This window comes from Protopterus annectens, chromosome 9.part0, assembly GCF_019279795.1.
Source record: "Protopterus annectens isolate FY-2018-M chromosome 9.part0, PAN1.0, whole genome shotgun sequence".
NCBI lineage: Eukaryota > Metazoa > Chordata > Ceratodontiformes > Protopteridae > Protopterus > Protopterus annectens.
The window spans coordinates 139,709,024-139,725,579 of record NC_056743.1 but is presented as its reverse complement, the minus strand read 5'-3'; the positions used below and the strand labels follow the sequence as shown (position 1 = coordinate 139,725,579).

Genomic DNA, 16,556 nt, shown 5'->3' with positions numbered 1-16,556 from the left:
TCAAGCAAGCATATCTCTGTGCAATAACTAGCTCAAGGACTGGCCCTTTAGTGCACCTTGCATCAAAATGGTCAGGATATCGTGTTACAGTAGAAACCTCTACTATGATGCAGGATTTTTTAAGGAGGTCTGACTAGAGTAAAAAGACAATACTCCACTTTCTGCCACTGGAAGAGGTGAAACAAATAGATACAAATGGGCTGAAAGCAACAGGACTGGCGAAGATCAATGTACTGCCTCTATGGCCCTATGTTTCATGCCTTATGACTGTTGGGGTCACTAAGGCCTCTCATTCAATAGCCACCAATTCTTTACTCAGAATTTTCTAGGGTTTATCCATTTTCCTTGCTTTAACTTTTTTGGGGTAATTTTTAGATATAAATAAGGGTTTTCAGTGTGGGGAAAGGAGGATGTCCTTTGCACCTATACTAAAGCTTTGCATCCTTTGGGTAGTCCTGAAAAATACAGGTCCAGTGAAGGAGTGTCTTTTTTTTAAAAGTCACACACAGTTCACAAATTAAACTTCATGTTTTTTTCCTACTCAAAATAGGCATGAAAGAAAATGGTCCTTGGCCAGAAATCATCTTCAATTAGCACACTAGTCGATAAACTTTTCTGGAGATGTCATGCCCCTTAGAAAAAAAAATCACTGCCTCAACAAATAACAGCAAAACGCAGTAACTGCAATATTACAAAAAAAGTTCACAATCTAGGAAATTAGTTTTTTATGTATTGTCAGGAACTTAGTCCAAACCAATGGTGTTCAATGCACTCAAAATATAACCGATTAACCAAAAAGAGCACAGCGTTGCGGGTCCAGAGAGAGAAGTTTATTAACAAAAATAAACCACAGGTTAAGCGCTTTCATCAAACAGAATGACTTCATCAGAACAAATGACATAAAAACTCCCAGGTTTAAATAATCAAAACTTTCAATTCATTGGTGCAAAGTTGACCAATACTAAACATTAGATACCACTTCTCATGAATATCAAGCCACTAAAATAAATAATTAATTAATTCAATCAGTTCATCTACTAAAATACTGAAGAAATGAGTAAAAAACAATTTTTATACATGTGTATACATAAATATGCCCTATACTGGTGCATTTGATAGTAAAATTCCTGTGTATATGATATAAAATATGTTGTATAATGTATAAAATAAAACTAATATTTAAAAATATATATATTTATAATAAATATATAATGAATAATAATGCACATATTAAACTGATTCTGCCTTCTCTTTCAATATAGGCATTATAGAAATATGTACATTTATACCTGGTGGGTGGTCGGCTGCCAATCTAAGTTGCCATATCAACTCTTTCTTGTGCAATATATTCTGCCAATCACCCCCCCCCCCGCCCCACATCAATCAGGAACTTACTTAGAAAGGTCTGACTAAAACCTATTGACAAACGATCACTCCGTGGCAAAAAAAAAAAAGAACAGAGAATGGTGAGACTGCTGTCCATTTTAGTTGGATGTCATACCAATATTAAGGCAGAGGGAGATGTTCACCTTCCCTCTGGTTTTTTCTGAAAGCACTGTAGTAAAACATTACATTGACCTTCTCCAGTCCTGTTGCTTTCAGCCCATTTGTCTCTGTTTCACCTCTTCCGGTGGCAGAAAGTGAAGTTTTGTCTTTTTACTCTAGTCAGACCTCCTTAAAAATTCCTGCATCATAGGAGAGGTTTCTCCTGTAACAGCAGGGCAGATGTATGTCTGGGTCTACCTCAAATGAACAATGAATGAATGCAGGCATGATCCTTATGGTGAACATTTTTCCTACTCTATTTTCAGTAATTAGTGTTTGAGAAGGTAGGCCCCTAACATTATGTTGGGGTTGAAAATTCTGTAAAGAGAAAAAATGTTTGATACCTTTTTCACCTTGGTGGAAGAGGCATTTATTTTTGTTACCTTGCAAAAGAATTTGCCAGCTACACAGTCAACCATTGATTGTGGGAAGACAGATGACATGGTCAAAGTATCATTCATTAATTAAAGGCAGACTGCAAAAAATGCACAGAAATGTGGAATGTTCATGGACAACTGTCTTTTTACACAGCAAACATAATTCCAAAACTAAAAAAACATTCAAGCACAGCTGAGGAATCATACAACAAAAAGCTTGGCTCTACGTCATGTTCACTGATGATCACTCCACAAGCAGAGTGACAATTTTATATAACTAAATATTTCTTCATATAAAATTGATGCATTAATGGATTTCTTCAGAATTTGACATTGCAAACATGTATACGTAATATTTGTATGAACTTCTGTATTTGATCATACAAGACCTATTTGATAATTTCACTCTATAAGTTGATATAACAGATGTACAACTTAACTGTTTTACTATTTGTAACTCAAACCTTACGTAGTTTAAGAAAATTGTTTCTTGGAACTTTTCAACTTGACACTCTGCTGAAAAGGGGTTCTTTGACATTGTCTGGACTATCCTGGTACATAAATTGAAATAAACACAATTAAATGGGAATCCTATGGAAGCACCGACAAATATACATGCCTTTAGTACTGTTATGTCACTCATAGCTTATCTTGGCAAGACTGTTAAAATCAGATACAGGAGGACTCTGGCAAAGTCCCGTGACACAGATCTACCTTAAGACATAAGGCAAGACCGCAGCTATAATAATATAAAAAAGTACAAAAGTGAAAGGAAGTTGAAGGCAGGACTGTACACCTGAAAAATAAGGATGCACACAAAAGGGCTTAGGATAAGTCTCTCTGAACATCAGTTGTCACAATTTTAAGTATACCTCAGTGCTATTATTACCAGGCAGATAGATCTTCAACAAAATGTACAAGAAGGATCACAACCAAAAATACCTTCATCTGTAATAAGCAGCTGGGCACCGCCATTCTGTTGATGTTATCAGAGGCTGTTTTCACATCCACTCTCCAGTCAAAATCAATCATCTGTGGCAAAGAGACTGGAAAATATGTTAAACAGATTAATCTAGAATGCAAACTGCAAGGTAATACTGCTTTGCCATGTATAGCCACAGTTTTACTGCACTGAAAAGTTTCATACCCACTTACAAATTCAAGTGTCTAGATAACAACATATTCTAAATAAGCAATTCATTCCCACCATTACATAATAATTACAAGAATGATCAAATTTGAAAACAAGCATCTCTACTGCATTATTTTTTGTTATGTAACATGAATAAAGGATCGCCACAGAGATAATCTGGTAAGATTTAAACAGCAGTACAGTTCTGAAAAAGGAATTACCACAGACTTTACAGATATCACTTCAGCCAACTGCAGTAAAAACTACAAACATTACACAAGGCAAACATAAGCACTGTCTTGAAGTTCATCTATTGGACTGGTCATTCATTATATCTTCACTGTGTTGTAATGAAACTGCTACAATACCTATACTAAATGTAAACTTCACTGTGGCATGTTATTTCTGGCCGAGACTGAAAGTAGTCAGTTTTGATCAGTGTTTCACCACAATTCAATTCAAATAAAATAAAACAAATCCAGATTCAAACAAAAAAATCAATCTTCTGCAACAATAGTTACAGTGGACTGCTTGGATAGATAACCAAGGATGCACATGGATGAAGTCATCTAACTCATTCATGGTTGCTATAGCCTGTAAGTATATGCTGCACTCCATTTTCTATTTAACAATGTCTTCAAGGATGGGCGTTTTTCTCCAAATTAGGAAGATGCTACTGTCCTGGAACAATCATCCCTGAACAATCCAAAATTATTTGCCTCTCTCCAACCTGCCTTTTTGGAAAGGATACTGAGAAGGCTCACGCAGTTCAGCGTGAATCATAAACTCTCACAATACCCCCGATATTCCTGACCTGTTCCAACCAGGCATCAGCAACAGACATTCCTATAATGACTCTTACAAGAATAATTGGTGATAGATCAACACTGTTACTCTACCCTGATTTTAATTGGTTCTCTTAGCTACATCTAACTAGGTGGATCATGTAAGACATATTGTAATTTGCCTTAGAGTTCATGACTGGGCTGCCTTTTACATATTGGGTTATCATATTCAGAGGGCAGCTTTCAGACACAGTTATGTTAGGAACCACTCCTTCAGCACTGTAGTCCCCTCAGGCTCCATTCTTGGCCTGCTATTATTCAAGCAGTACATGCTTGCATCCTATGATATCATTTAAAGGCAAAATTTGAGGTATCAATGCAATGCAGATAAAATTCTTCTTTTGACAAAAAACACAAAGTTGCCCTTGGTATATCACAAGACAACAGGGAATCCCATCCTTAACTGGATGAGGTGCAGTCACCAGAGAACAAAAGTATACAAAGAGGTGGAAGAGGAGTTGATCAGTCAAGCTATCTACAAGCCTTCCTGTGTTCCTAGTCTCCCCCCACACAACCATCATCTATGGCGAAAATGTTCTGATCCAGACTTAAAGTCTGTGTGATCCTGATTGATCAGCTGACACTAACAGATCGGGTATCAGCTATTACCAAATCTTCTTTCATTACCTTAGGATCACTATCCAGATTAAATCCTTGGTTCCAACAGGGAATACTTGCAGCTATAGATGCAGTGTCCTCTTCTTGATTAGACTACTGCAACAACCTCTCAAAAGAACTCTGTGATAGGGATATGACCTATCTTCAGCTCATGCAAAATGCTACAGCACATCTAACTGGAGTGAGCCATAATTCCTATGCAATACCTCTGTGCATAAGATGCACTGCTGACGGCTGCTTCAAGAAAAGAGTGCAAGATCCTTGCTGTAACACCTCCTAATATAGCACGTCCAACATAGCCAGTCACTCTTTAAACTGCTCCTTTTGCCTTAACCAGCCATGTAGATCCCTTTGTTCTGCAGGAAGAAGACTGATTACACACACTATGTCTTTAATTATCTACCTGTTATGGTTTCAGCCATCAGTGGAACAAATTAATGGGTCACTTAAAACTTCATTGAAACTGTATTATCAATCAGATCCATTTGAATGTATCATTTTGGTGACTCCTCAATTTAATGTTTATTACTCTTTTTTTTACTCTGGTTACTGATGTTATACTGAGTCAGTGAACTGTAAAAAGCAGACCCTTACCCTCCAAACCTATAGCAAAAGCAGCCCTTCCTCATTCCATGGTTCTAGTAATTTGGACAAAGTTTCAAGTGGACAACTGGAAGAGATCTGACATAATATCTCCTGCAATGACTGCTGACAAATGTGAGGAATCCTTATGTCCAGTCAATGCTTTGACAAAGTGGGATCACCATATTTTACAAAGTCTCTGAATACAGTGAGTTTGTAGAAGTAGGGATAAGAAAGATTCTCTGTATTCCACTTCTGTGTGATCTTGGTTTGGTACATTTAGAGATGTGAGGGAATACGGGGTACACAGCCTTGGACCCCAGCAAAACACTTTTTATGTTCTACTGCAGTCAACAATGTGTGCTCTCAACTTTTTTTTTCTTACAAAGCTAGTTTTAACAAGTGCGCACTCAATGGTTAGCCTTCTCTTTCCAGAGATGCCTAAAAAGACAGTCTTGCACTGCTGTCAGGTAAAAGCTTCTTCAAAAACATACTGTCATAGCTGGATCTGGAAAAAAATCTTTTGTTTTAAAACACTGCCACAGATGAATCCATCTCTGTCTACGAAGCCTGCAAATGAAGCACTGCAGTATGACAATGCTCCAAGTGCTTTCATTCAAGAACTAACCTGCCCACAGATGAAAATATGATCCATGGTAACAGCTAGTTCAGCCTACTGGCCAATGGTTCTATATAACTAGACCGAAGGATCACAACAGCGAATGTATGTACATCGACACATTTACATCGATGTACATACTGAGCGAAACACCTAAACGGCAAAAAACGGAATACCGAACGTGTTTCATCATCATAATGCGCCACACAGGTAGGTAAAATCTAAACTAAAATATTAAATTAATTAGATTTTGCAGGGGGCAAGCCCCCCTGCACCCCCACACCCACACCCACACACCCTACTTAAATATACCAACTTTGAGATCGCACTACAGTGGGGAAAAGGATATATTTCCTTACCCCCACCATCGTGCTGCTAGCTATGAAACACGTTCGGCGTTCCAGTTTTCGCCGTTTAGGTGTTTCACTCTGTATGTACATCGACATAAATGTGTCGATGTACATACATTCGCTGTTGTGGTCTTTCGGTCTAGTCATACAGACCCCTGGCCAATACCCTGACATACCTTTTTATCAGTATTTATAAGGGAAAGGAAGACAGCTGCATACCTGTGTTGCCTTCTTCCCTGGACTGAGGAGAATTTAAATGACCAAGAGTGTAAACAAAGGTAGAGTAGTTCACCTTAAGTATGCCTGCAAAGCCAAGTTACATAATGCAGCAAGATCTTCTCTCCTGCACAGCTCAGTTACACAACACAGCAAGATCATAGTACAGTACATGGAAAATCGCCACTGAAAGGCCATCCAACTCTGACAACGTTACTTTTTATCATGCCCTTACATTTTGGAGCACTTTTAATGGTGTGGCCACCCCTCTAGCATAACAGTAGGTAACTTAAGTGTAAATGCTTGAGTAGGAGTTAATGCTGGAAAATTAAACTGAGCTGCCTGCCCACAGTTCCCATTAAGAAGTGTAAACAGTCATAAGAACTGACATAAAGCTGACCTGATGATCTCAGATCAGATTAATCTGTTTCAGTTGCCTCCTCGGCTTAAAACACCAGGCTAACAGCTTCTCAGGTTTGGTACCTAATGTCCAAATGCACTCTGGCCCCCCTGGCAATACATCTGTACCACACTGGCTTTTGTGGAACCTAGAAGTCTAGGAGCCTTTCTGTATGCAGTGAAAAGCTCCTTACCCTTAAACTTTAATCCTCATGTTCACCTTGTGGTAACCTTTCAGAATTCGGCCCAATGTATCTTACACATTTCACACGTATGTGCCTCAGGAACATGTAACTCACTCATTTATGAAAACAAGAAAGTAAATAAGAAACCATGCACGTTGGCCCCCTGGAAATACATCTGTACCACACTGGCTTTTGTGGAACCTAGAAGTCTCGGGGCCTTTCTGTATGCAGTGAAAAGCTCCTTACCCTTAAACTTTAATCCTCATGTTCACCTTGTGGTAACCTTTCAGAATTCGGCCCAATGTATCTTGCAGTCTTCCACCATGGCATTTCACACGTATGTGCCTCAGGAACATGTAACTCACTCATTTATGAAAACAAGAAAGTAAATAAGAAACCATGCACATTGGCCCCCTGGAAATACATCTGTACCACACTGGCTTTTGTGGAACCTAGAAGTCTAGGGGCCTTTCTGTATGCAGTGAAAAGCTCCTTACCCTTAAACTTTAATCCTCATGTTCACCTTGTGGTAACCTTTCAGAATTCGGCCCAATGTATCTTGCAGTCTTCCACCATGGCATTTCACACGTATGTGCCTCAGGAACATGTAACTCACTCAGTTATGAAAACAAGAAAGTAAATAAGAAAACATGCCTAACAGTGACCAACAACAGCAGGTTTCATCACTACACTGCACTCTAGACATATAATCTTAGTGCTATTTGGTTTCACCAACTCTAACCTCTTACACACTATCATTAACTGATAGGTCATTAGTTTAAGGAAGCCAGATCTAAACAATGTCACGATGCCATAAAGGGTCAGTATGAAATGAAAATATTCTAATAAGGTGCCATGTGAGTGAATGAGTTCCTGCATATCCACAGTACCAAGACCTTCTTTCTAATGCTAACAAGAACAGTAATACATCAGAAAGAATGACAGTAAACAAGCTTCCATTTACCTTGATTTGCCTGTGCTTCGGTTCTCCAGGTAGGTCTGTAAAAAGCAAAGCAATGATATTCTGAATATCTTAAATTCAAAACAGCAGACAAGCGAAGACACATAAACCTAGTGAAGTAGCAACATGTAAACAATCTGCACTGATGTAGTACAGAATTAACTTGAATAGTATAGAAACTGCAGTACTGCAAGTTTTGCAGGGGGGCAACTCCCAAATAAGTATATTATCCACTCATAGACATTTATTAATTAATAGTAAAGCATACCACTGTGTGCAATAAATAGTTCTCACGTACAGCACAAGAGCAAAGAGTGGGTATTCCAGCCAAAGTATGACTTAGGCAATTCACATAACTAGAATGTATTGTAGCACAAATTAATTAAAGTTGTCTTCAGCCAAGTTCCTTGTAATCTATACATTTGGTGGTTGTTTTCATTTTAAGAATAAAAGATTAAACTCATTTCACAAAAGAAACTATGCCCTAAAACTAACATCAAGTTTATTTTAAATTCTTGAAAAATCCTAATAAAGGTCTATGGGATCACACAGTGGAAACTCGCATCAACCTATATCAGCACATCTACTATGCTTCCCGATAGTCTCAATGCCAAGCTGCTCTGCTTACAATTTCCTACTTTGTGCTATTGCAGAGGATGAATAAATATTACTGTTCCCCCTAATAACCATCTGCATTCTACAGCAATGAAAATTCTTCTGGTAACATCATAAATACTTATTAAATAAAAGTTTACAATGCCTTTGCTATAAACAGACATTTTTTTCAGTACTTACTCTAATAACCACCTTCGAGAAGGCAATGGCCCTATCACTGACTGAGCTATGGTTGCTCACTGAAGAGACAAGGATATGCCTCAAAAAAATGCTAATGAAATTTTCAGGAAATTGTCCTTTGACGCTTGCAGATATAAAGTCTTCAGATTTTGTTAATACCTTACAGTCAGTAGAGAAATCTGCATTTTGAATATCAAAAAAGAAAAAATAATGCTATTTAAACCACTACAAGTACTGACAATCTACATTCCATTGCATCAACATTCTTAAATTTAATCAACACTGAAATGTCAACTACACAAATACTTAAAAACAATTCCACAAAACTAAACTCACTGCAAAAGGAAAAAAAACTTTCTTTTGAGATAGGCTGCATTTAAACTCTGTCTGCAGATACTACACACACACACACTAACTAACAAAAAAGAACCCCTTACACGGCTCCTTGATATGAGGGTGCTGTATCCACATCTCCTGACTTGACTATACTAACTCCCCAGTTACAGAACTGTAATGACAATGAATCTTTCACTAAACTGTTATAGTCAGTCTTTGTTCTACTAACCATAACAGCAATTGTTAAACAGGGCATTCAATAATTCTGGACATATATTCTTGGCTGAACAAATATTTATTCAAAAAACAATATTAACTATTTACACATCTGTATACATTCTGGGTTTATGACATTTGATTGCAATTGGTCTCTGTCATTTGACTGAGTGCTTATTTTATTGAATCACAAATAATCAAACTCATTTGACTGAAAACTCATTTGCCTCAATCACAATTGATTAAAAAAGTATAAAAGTCTATAAGTATGCAACTGTCTAATTTCTTATAACAGGGGTTATTAGGGAAGAGAGTCTAGAAGAGCATGTGGTTTGGCAATGGAGATGGTCATGTTGTACCCCCAGATCTATAAATATAGGGCTATGTGCTCCACCAAATTTACACTGTGTTTGGGGTTTTCTCTTTTGTCCATGGTTGAGTGACCATGGAGTCAAAATAAAAAAGTAAGGAGGGGGCTGCATGGGGGCTTGTACCACTACAAAAAACTTTTTATGGAATATATGTTACTCAGAATATTTTCCATCAATTGTGATTCAGTCAAATCAGTTTTCAGTCAGTTGTGTTCAGTGATTTGTGATTCAGTCAAATGAGAATTTGATCAAACGACAAATGCTTTTATATATACACATCTGTCAAAAAGTTGAAATCACTAGTTATTGAAAACAAATTAAAACAAAACCAATATAGACAAAATAAATTCTAAAAAATAGTTTTTCAGGTGGCAAGCCTCCTGCACCCCAACACCCCCTGCTACTCCCACATACCAATTCTGAGACTGCAGTACAGTGGGGAAAGGGCAATTTCCTAACTGCCTCTGTACCTCTATCTCGCACACACAAAGACTGGAAATTTGCTATCAACTCAGTTTCAATAAATATTGCTGGCACTCTTCCTGTATCAGTGTTGTGCCTTAGAGTCAGCAAAAAATAAATAGGAAATAGTAATAGGGAATACAGCAGGTACAGGATTCCCAAGCACTCCAAAAGCCACAACAGTCCACTCAGTGTATTAAAACCAACAGTCTTTTATTCACATCAAGAACTCCATAAGATTTAGCGCTTTCGTATAGACGAACACGATAGACTTCATCAGAATCAATTAATAAACATCCTTCACTGATATTTATACCATTTTCCAGCCAATTAATTCATTAATTAACAGCAACTACTTCAATTAGCTTAAAACAACAGTAACAAACTACCATATGTAAGTCCCAATTCTAAGAGACTATAAAACACTGAAATAAATAAACGGCATAAATACCCGTTATTATTGCTAAAATATGTTAAAAACCTAATACTAAAAAAATATGTATTTGTGTGTTAAACATACTTATAAAATGCTCAAACAACAAGCTGAAACTTTACCTATACATAAATAAAAGTGGGATATATTTAGGACAATAAAATACTCCTACACATACTATTATATCTATTATTGTCTTAATTCCAGCACAAGTGTAATAGTAATATTATCATTACTACTAGGGGTACATGTTGCATTTAGCAGCAACTGCCATCTCACCTCTCAATTTTTCAAAATAGCTTTTATACCCCCCCCCCCCCAGGCAGTTAAAAAGAGAAGTTGTGTCTTACCATAACGTTCCATCTGTGTTGTTGATCTTCCATTCATCACGGATGGGTTCAGTTCCGAGCCCTCGGAACAGTCGGGCAAATACCAAGCTCGTGTACATCAAAAAACTCTCGAGCTAAGCTGCTACCCACAATGCCCTTCTCCCAGTTACCTCAGATCGAGTTTGCATGCAACATATAGAAGTAAAAGCAGAGGCCATTTCTGCACAAAAACCCTGAAAAGCACCACCAGGACCCATAACATCCACCAGGAGCCTTTGGTGGGGGACGGAGGGTGGGATGTGATGAATGGAAGAAGATCAACAACACAGATGGAACGTTATGGTAAGACATAACTTCTTATCTGATGTTGTTAATCTTATTCTCATTCATCACTGATGGGACAGAATCCCAAGATACTTGAAAACATGGGTGGCCCTTATGGAAGAACATTCCTGAGTACCACTGAGCCACAGGCCACTCTTCCCCTGGAAACCACGTCCAATTTGTAATGTTTGATGAAAGTATGGGGTTTAGCCCAAATGGCTGCTGCACAAATGGCATCCATAGAAGCTCTGGAATGAAAAGCAACAGAAGTTGCTATGGCTCTCGTTGAATGTGCTCTGATACTGGCAGGTTTAGGTTCATTTGCTTGTGAATATGAAAAAGTAATACAATCTCTGAGCCATTTTGATAAAGTGACTTTTGATATGGCACTTTTGGTGGGAGGGTGGCCTAATGGTTAAGGTGTTAGCCTTACAAACACAAGGTGCAGGGTTTGAGTCTCACAAGGGATAATTGGCTAGGCTTAAAATGGCTCGCAAGGGCAGTTCATAGATTCATACTAAGCGAACATCACGTTTTAGGTCCAGAGAAGGAGATCAAAAGTTGGTCTGACTTGCAGAAAGATTTAGTCCTTTCCAAGTAAAAATGTAATGGTCTATGTGCATCCAATGAGTGTAGACAGTATTCTCCTTTATTGGAATAATCTGGGAAAAACAGTCAATGGATTGGTCGACAGAGAAATCGGAAATCATTTTGGAGAGAAAAGATGGATTAGTATGAAGAGATGCTCTGTCTTTATGAAAAATTAAATACGGACTGCTGATGCATAAGGCTTGTAATTCCGATATCCGTCTAGCTAATGTGACTGCCACTAAAAATAGATATTTCCGTGATAAAAGTTTAAGGTCACATTTTGCAGCAGGCTCAAAAGGGGGTAAAGAGAGAGAGACTGTAATACCAGGGAGAGATTCCACGTCTCTACAGGCCGCCTGATTGGAGGTCTGCTATGGAAAACTCCTTTGAGAAAGGTCTTGCAAATGTGGAGATAAGTGGAACGCCTTCTAGACCATTATGATAAGTGGAGATAGCTGCCAAGTGAACTTAAACAGTAGAAGCTGATGCTCCATTCTCAAAAAACTCAGAAAGGTAATGAAGTATAACAGATGCAGGAGCTTTCAGGCGTCTAACATCCGTTGTTTAGACCAGAGAGTGAACCTTTTCCACTTATCTCTGTAGAGTTTTCTGGTGGATGTCTTAAGGAAGGCCAGAATAATATTGCGAACAGGTGAGGAGAGGATTTCCTGCCTGGCGGCTAACGGAAGTGGAGAAACCAAGCTGTCAGCTTGAGAGTGGACAGATTTGGGGGAGACAACCCTTGGGGGTGAGAGATTAAGTCCTTCCGAGTGTCCAGGATCCATGAAGGTTGTAATAGGTGAGGCCGGAGGAAGGGGAACCAAACTTGTCGAGGCCAGAATGGGGCAATGAGGATCACCTTGCATCTCAACCAAATTGCTTTCTTTGAAAATAGGGGTATCAAGGGAATTGGAGGATAAGCATAGAGGAAACCCATGGGCCAATTGTGAAATAAAGCATCTCTCGGTGACTCCCCTTCTGGGGGAAAAAGGGCAAAGAAGCTGCTGCATTTGTTGTTTGAAGGGGAAGCAAAGAGATTGCAGCAAGGCTGGCCCCAACGGCTGAAAATTCTGCCGTCACATTCAGATTGAGAGACCACTCATGTGGCAGGAGGATGCATCTGCTCAGCCTGTACGCAATCATGTTGGAGCTCCCCGGGATATGTGTTGCTATAAGAAAGTGGTTGGAAGCTATCGCCCAGTGCCAAATTCTCATGGCTTCTCGACACAAGGGGTAGGATTTGGTCCCTCCTTGTTTGTTTATGTACCAGACTACTGACATATTGTCTGAATGAATCGCAATTGTTCCTGATGGAAGGAGCGAATGTAGTCGCTGCAATGCCAACAGCACCGCTCTCAACTTCAGAACATTTGATATGCAAGTTGGCCTCTAAGCTGGACCATGTGCCTTGGACTGTCTTTCTCTGAAAATGGCCCTCCCACCCTATCAGGGAAGTGTCCGTGGTCACTGTGGCATTCGGTTGGGGAATGTGGAAGGGGCGACACCAAAGATTTTCATCTGGCCTCATCCACCAAAGAAGATCTTGTTTGCAGGAGTTGGTGATGAGGATCTGTGAGTTTAACAGGTGAAGATTTGCCAACCAGCAACAGGATAACAGACACCTACAGATGATATCACCAATAATAATGATAATTATTATGGCAGTAATTCCAACAATAATATTAATATTGACAACAATCTGAATGTTCAGACTGGTAATGCTGGTGGTAGGTGTGACATCCCCCCTCTTGGCCAGTAATCAATGAGCCTGAATCCTCATCACTGACACTGGAGAGGGACGTTCACGCAAACAAAAATGGATACAACCAGTATTTCCAGATGCAACTCTCTGCAACAAGCACAATTTTCCATAAGAGCACACAGGAAACACACTCAGTCCGGGGTCTGGATTTCTCTCTCTTGCTGTCACCCAGGCCCCCAGCAGACTCTCCACTGGCACAGCTGTAGTGCTGAGTTCTGAGCAGTGTCTCCAAGCCAAGTACTCCACTACCCTCTCTGTGAAACCAGTCCTCTGTATCTCTGCTCCAAGCAGCTAACACAAACACACACACACACACACCCACCCATCCCTGGGTAAGGCTGACACAGATTTACTAGCTATGCCCCCTTCTGCCCAGATTATAGTGTAGTTACACTGTCACCAGACACTACAAAGACAGCTACTCTAAGACTCTAACAAGGTTACCCAATATATAGTGAGTGAAATTAATATTAATACCAAAGGTACGTTTTGGCCAATGCAGTAAAGCTTTCAGGAGTGGCCATAGAGTCACCAAATAGATAAAAGTACTCTCAAAGGTTAAAATGTTCTCTAAAGGACTAGCCACAATGAAAAGTTTAAATATATTTAATTATAAATAGTAAAAGAACATGAAAATATGGAATATCTAATTACAATAAGCACCAGAGTTTCATTTACAGGAAATACTAAAATAAGACAGACAAATAGAATCACACAGATACAGAAAACAGTGCTTAAGTAATCTCACTGTACTTTACTGACTGGCCTAAAGAATCACTATTCCGTAGTCCACTTACTAGGGCAAGGCAAGATGAAGTAGGCGAGTGATCCTTCTAGATCAGGTTCCAAAAACAGACTACACTAAGACTTCTGTCTCATCTAGTATTAAAACATAATTTCAGTAATCTATTACAGGATGACATCACATACATGTGGTCATCTGACTTCTGGTTCCCATACAACCCCCTTTACTAGAGGCTGCCAGAGTTTACCACAGGTGTATTACCTTACACACCTTGAGTTTGCTAAGATCTGTTGCAGCTTCTGGAAATCATAAAACAAATTCAAACTTCCACCCTGCCAGGGTAGCAATTAGTTCACTGCTAAATACAACACAACAATGATTCCTAGTCTTTGTTTTCACATACATTTCATATCTGGTTGCAATCAGAACTGTAAGATACAAGATTTATGTCCTACCAGGTAATTTAATTTCAAACTATTCTTCAGAGGTAGCTGGACTGAGATTAAGCACTTCTATTCCATTATCCTCTGTTACTATATTAATTTCAACAGTTATCATATAGTCTGACAGGCAGGTATATTAACACAAGCAGCTTTACAAATACATTTTTCATCACAAGCGTCTGTACTAATCAATTTGATATACAAATATCATATAATTCTTTACAAAATTCCAGCTAGCTACACTGGCATATATTGCACATCCACTGCCTTACTTTTCCTGGCATAGCTGGCAATACCTCAAATCACAGTAGAAATTAACAGATTTTTCACAACGTGAACACACTCACAGGACCAGACAGACTACGGGAGGATCGAACAATGATATCAAGTACCCCTCAGACCCCATAGATGCAAATGATGAACACCAGAATCCTACACACCCACAATACAACTCTCAGGGCTCATATCAACAGAGCCCAGTACACATGAATGGGAATTATCACCACAAAAATTACAACTACAACCAGAGATGCAGCCCACAGATGTTCCAGAGAGAAGACGCAAACTACCATCTGAACCCATGGAGGGAGGACCAGAACAACTGGAGGAGAAAGCAGGGGATAGGGGCAACAGAGCTGAGGAACCTGGGGAACAACAACTTCTACCCATCAAGGCTATGAGCCTCAGGACAGAATTAACCCTCAGGATCTGGAATCAATGGAAGAAACCACTGACAGCACTTAAAGAAAAACTGTTTAACAGAGGATTTACATTCATTACATTCCTACCACAAGGAAGGAGTGATGAGAGACAGACCATCATTGATTTAAAAATGTATGTCAAGAAGTTGAATTTGAAACTTGTCTTTCACGAGAAAAATTACATGAGGGAAGGTAAACCCATCGAAGAAAAAAGTAAAAGACCTAGTAGTTTTTGCCCCCACTTGTAGCCTTCGAGATAAAATGCGACTCGATATAAGAAAGGCTCTTAAACATAAGTTATATAACATTTCAAAGTATGAGATATGAGCAATGATAGAACTATATGTGTTATGAAGGTTGACAAGGGTGGGGACATACTTGTTACAGATACTGTCAGTTATATAATGAAAACAGAAAACATGCTGAACACACCCAAGTTTTATTCTAAACATTCCTTTGAGGAGGTTAAAACTGCACATATAGATTGGAAATATAAGCTAACCACAATGCTTAATGAATAACTTATTAGTGAAAACTGAGTATCTGAACACTCCTCACCCCAAGTTACCTTGCTTTTTTTGGGATTCCCAAACCCCATTAAGAATAGGGAAAAATCCACCCTACAGACCTGTTATTGTAAGTGAAGGTTCCACATCAGAGGCCACTGCCATATACTTAATTTTATTCTACAACTTCTTGCTGAAAAGAACTCATAGTTTATTTTAAATTCACTTGATTTTTTTTAAGAAAAATAAAAGTGTTATGTGAATGAACAAAGCATATTGGCAACTACTGACATTGAGGCCCTATGCACTGTACCACACATGTACTGTATTGAAGCAGCTACAGAGGCTTATAGCAGAAATAACAATATTACATATAGGGCAAACTGAGCGCTTGGGAAAGCTAATAAACTTGGTGCTGAGTTACATTTTTTTTCAGTTTCAATGACCAGGCTTACAAACAGATGAGGGGGATAGTCATGGGTGCAGCTATGGACCCTAGCCTGGCCAATGTTGCCTTAGGCAAGTGGGAGGAGGAATTTGTACAGAAAAGTGGATACCGGAGATTTATGACAAGTTATTTTCACTTTATTGACGACATATTCAGTCTGGCAAGGTGAGAAATCTACACTCACTGAGTTTATCCATTACATCAGTAACTTCACCGCCGTCTCGAAATTTACCACTTCCATCAGCTCGGAGTCAGTGCAGTTCCT

General features: G+C 38.9%; 1 protein-coding gene across 3 annotated transcripts in view; it reads right to left on the bottom strand.

Moving 5' to 3' along the window:
• Window positions 1–16,556, bottom strand: part of COMMD9 (COMM domain containing 9) — a 191,222-nt gene that overhangs the window by 158,638 nt on the left and 16,028 nt on the right. For 2 of the 3 annotated variants that reach the window (XM_044082664.1, XR_006366202.1), the window contains exons 4-5: window positions 7,833–7,867; window positions 2,865–2,968 (exon numbers count right to left, since the gene is read on the bottom strand). In XM_044082664.1, the coding sequence (XP_043938599.1) occupies window positions 2,865–2,968; window positions 7,833–7,867 (139 nt within the window). Of the gene's footprint in view, window positions 1–2,407; window positions 2,474–2,864; window positions 2,969–7,832; window positions 7,868–16,556 lie in introns of those variants that run through there. The other variant, XM_044082665.1, reaches the window with a different exon arrangement.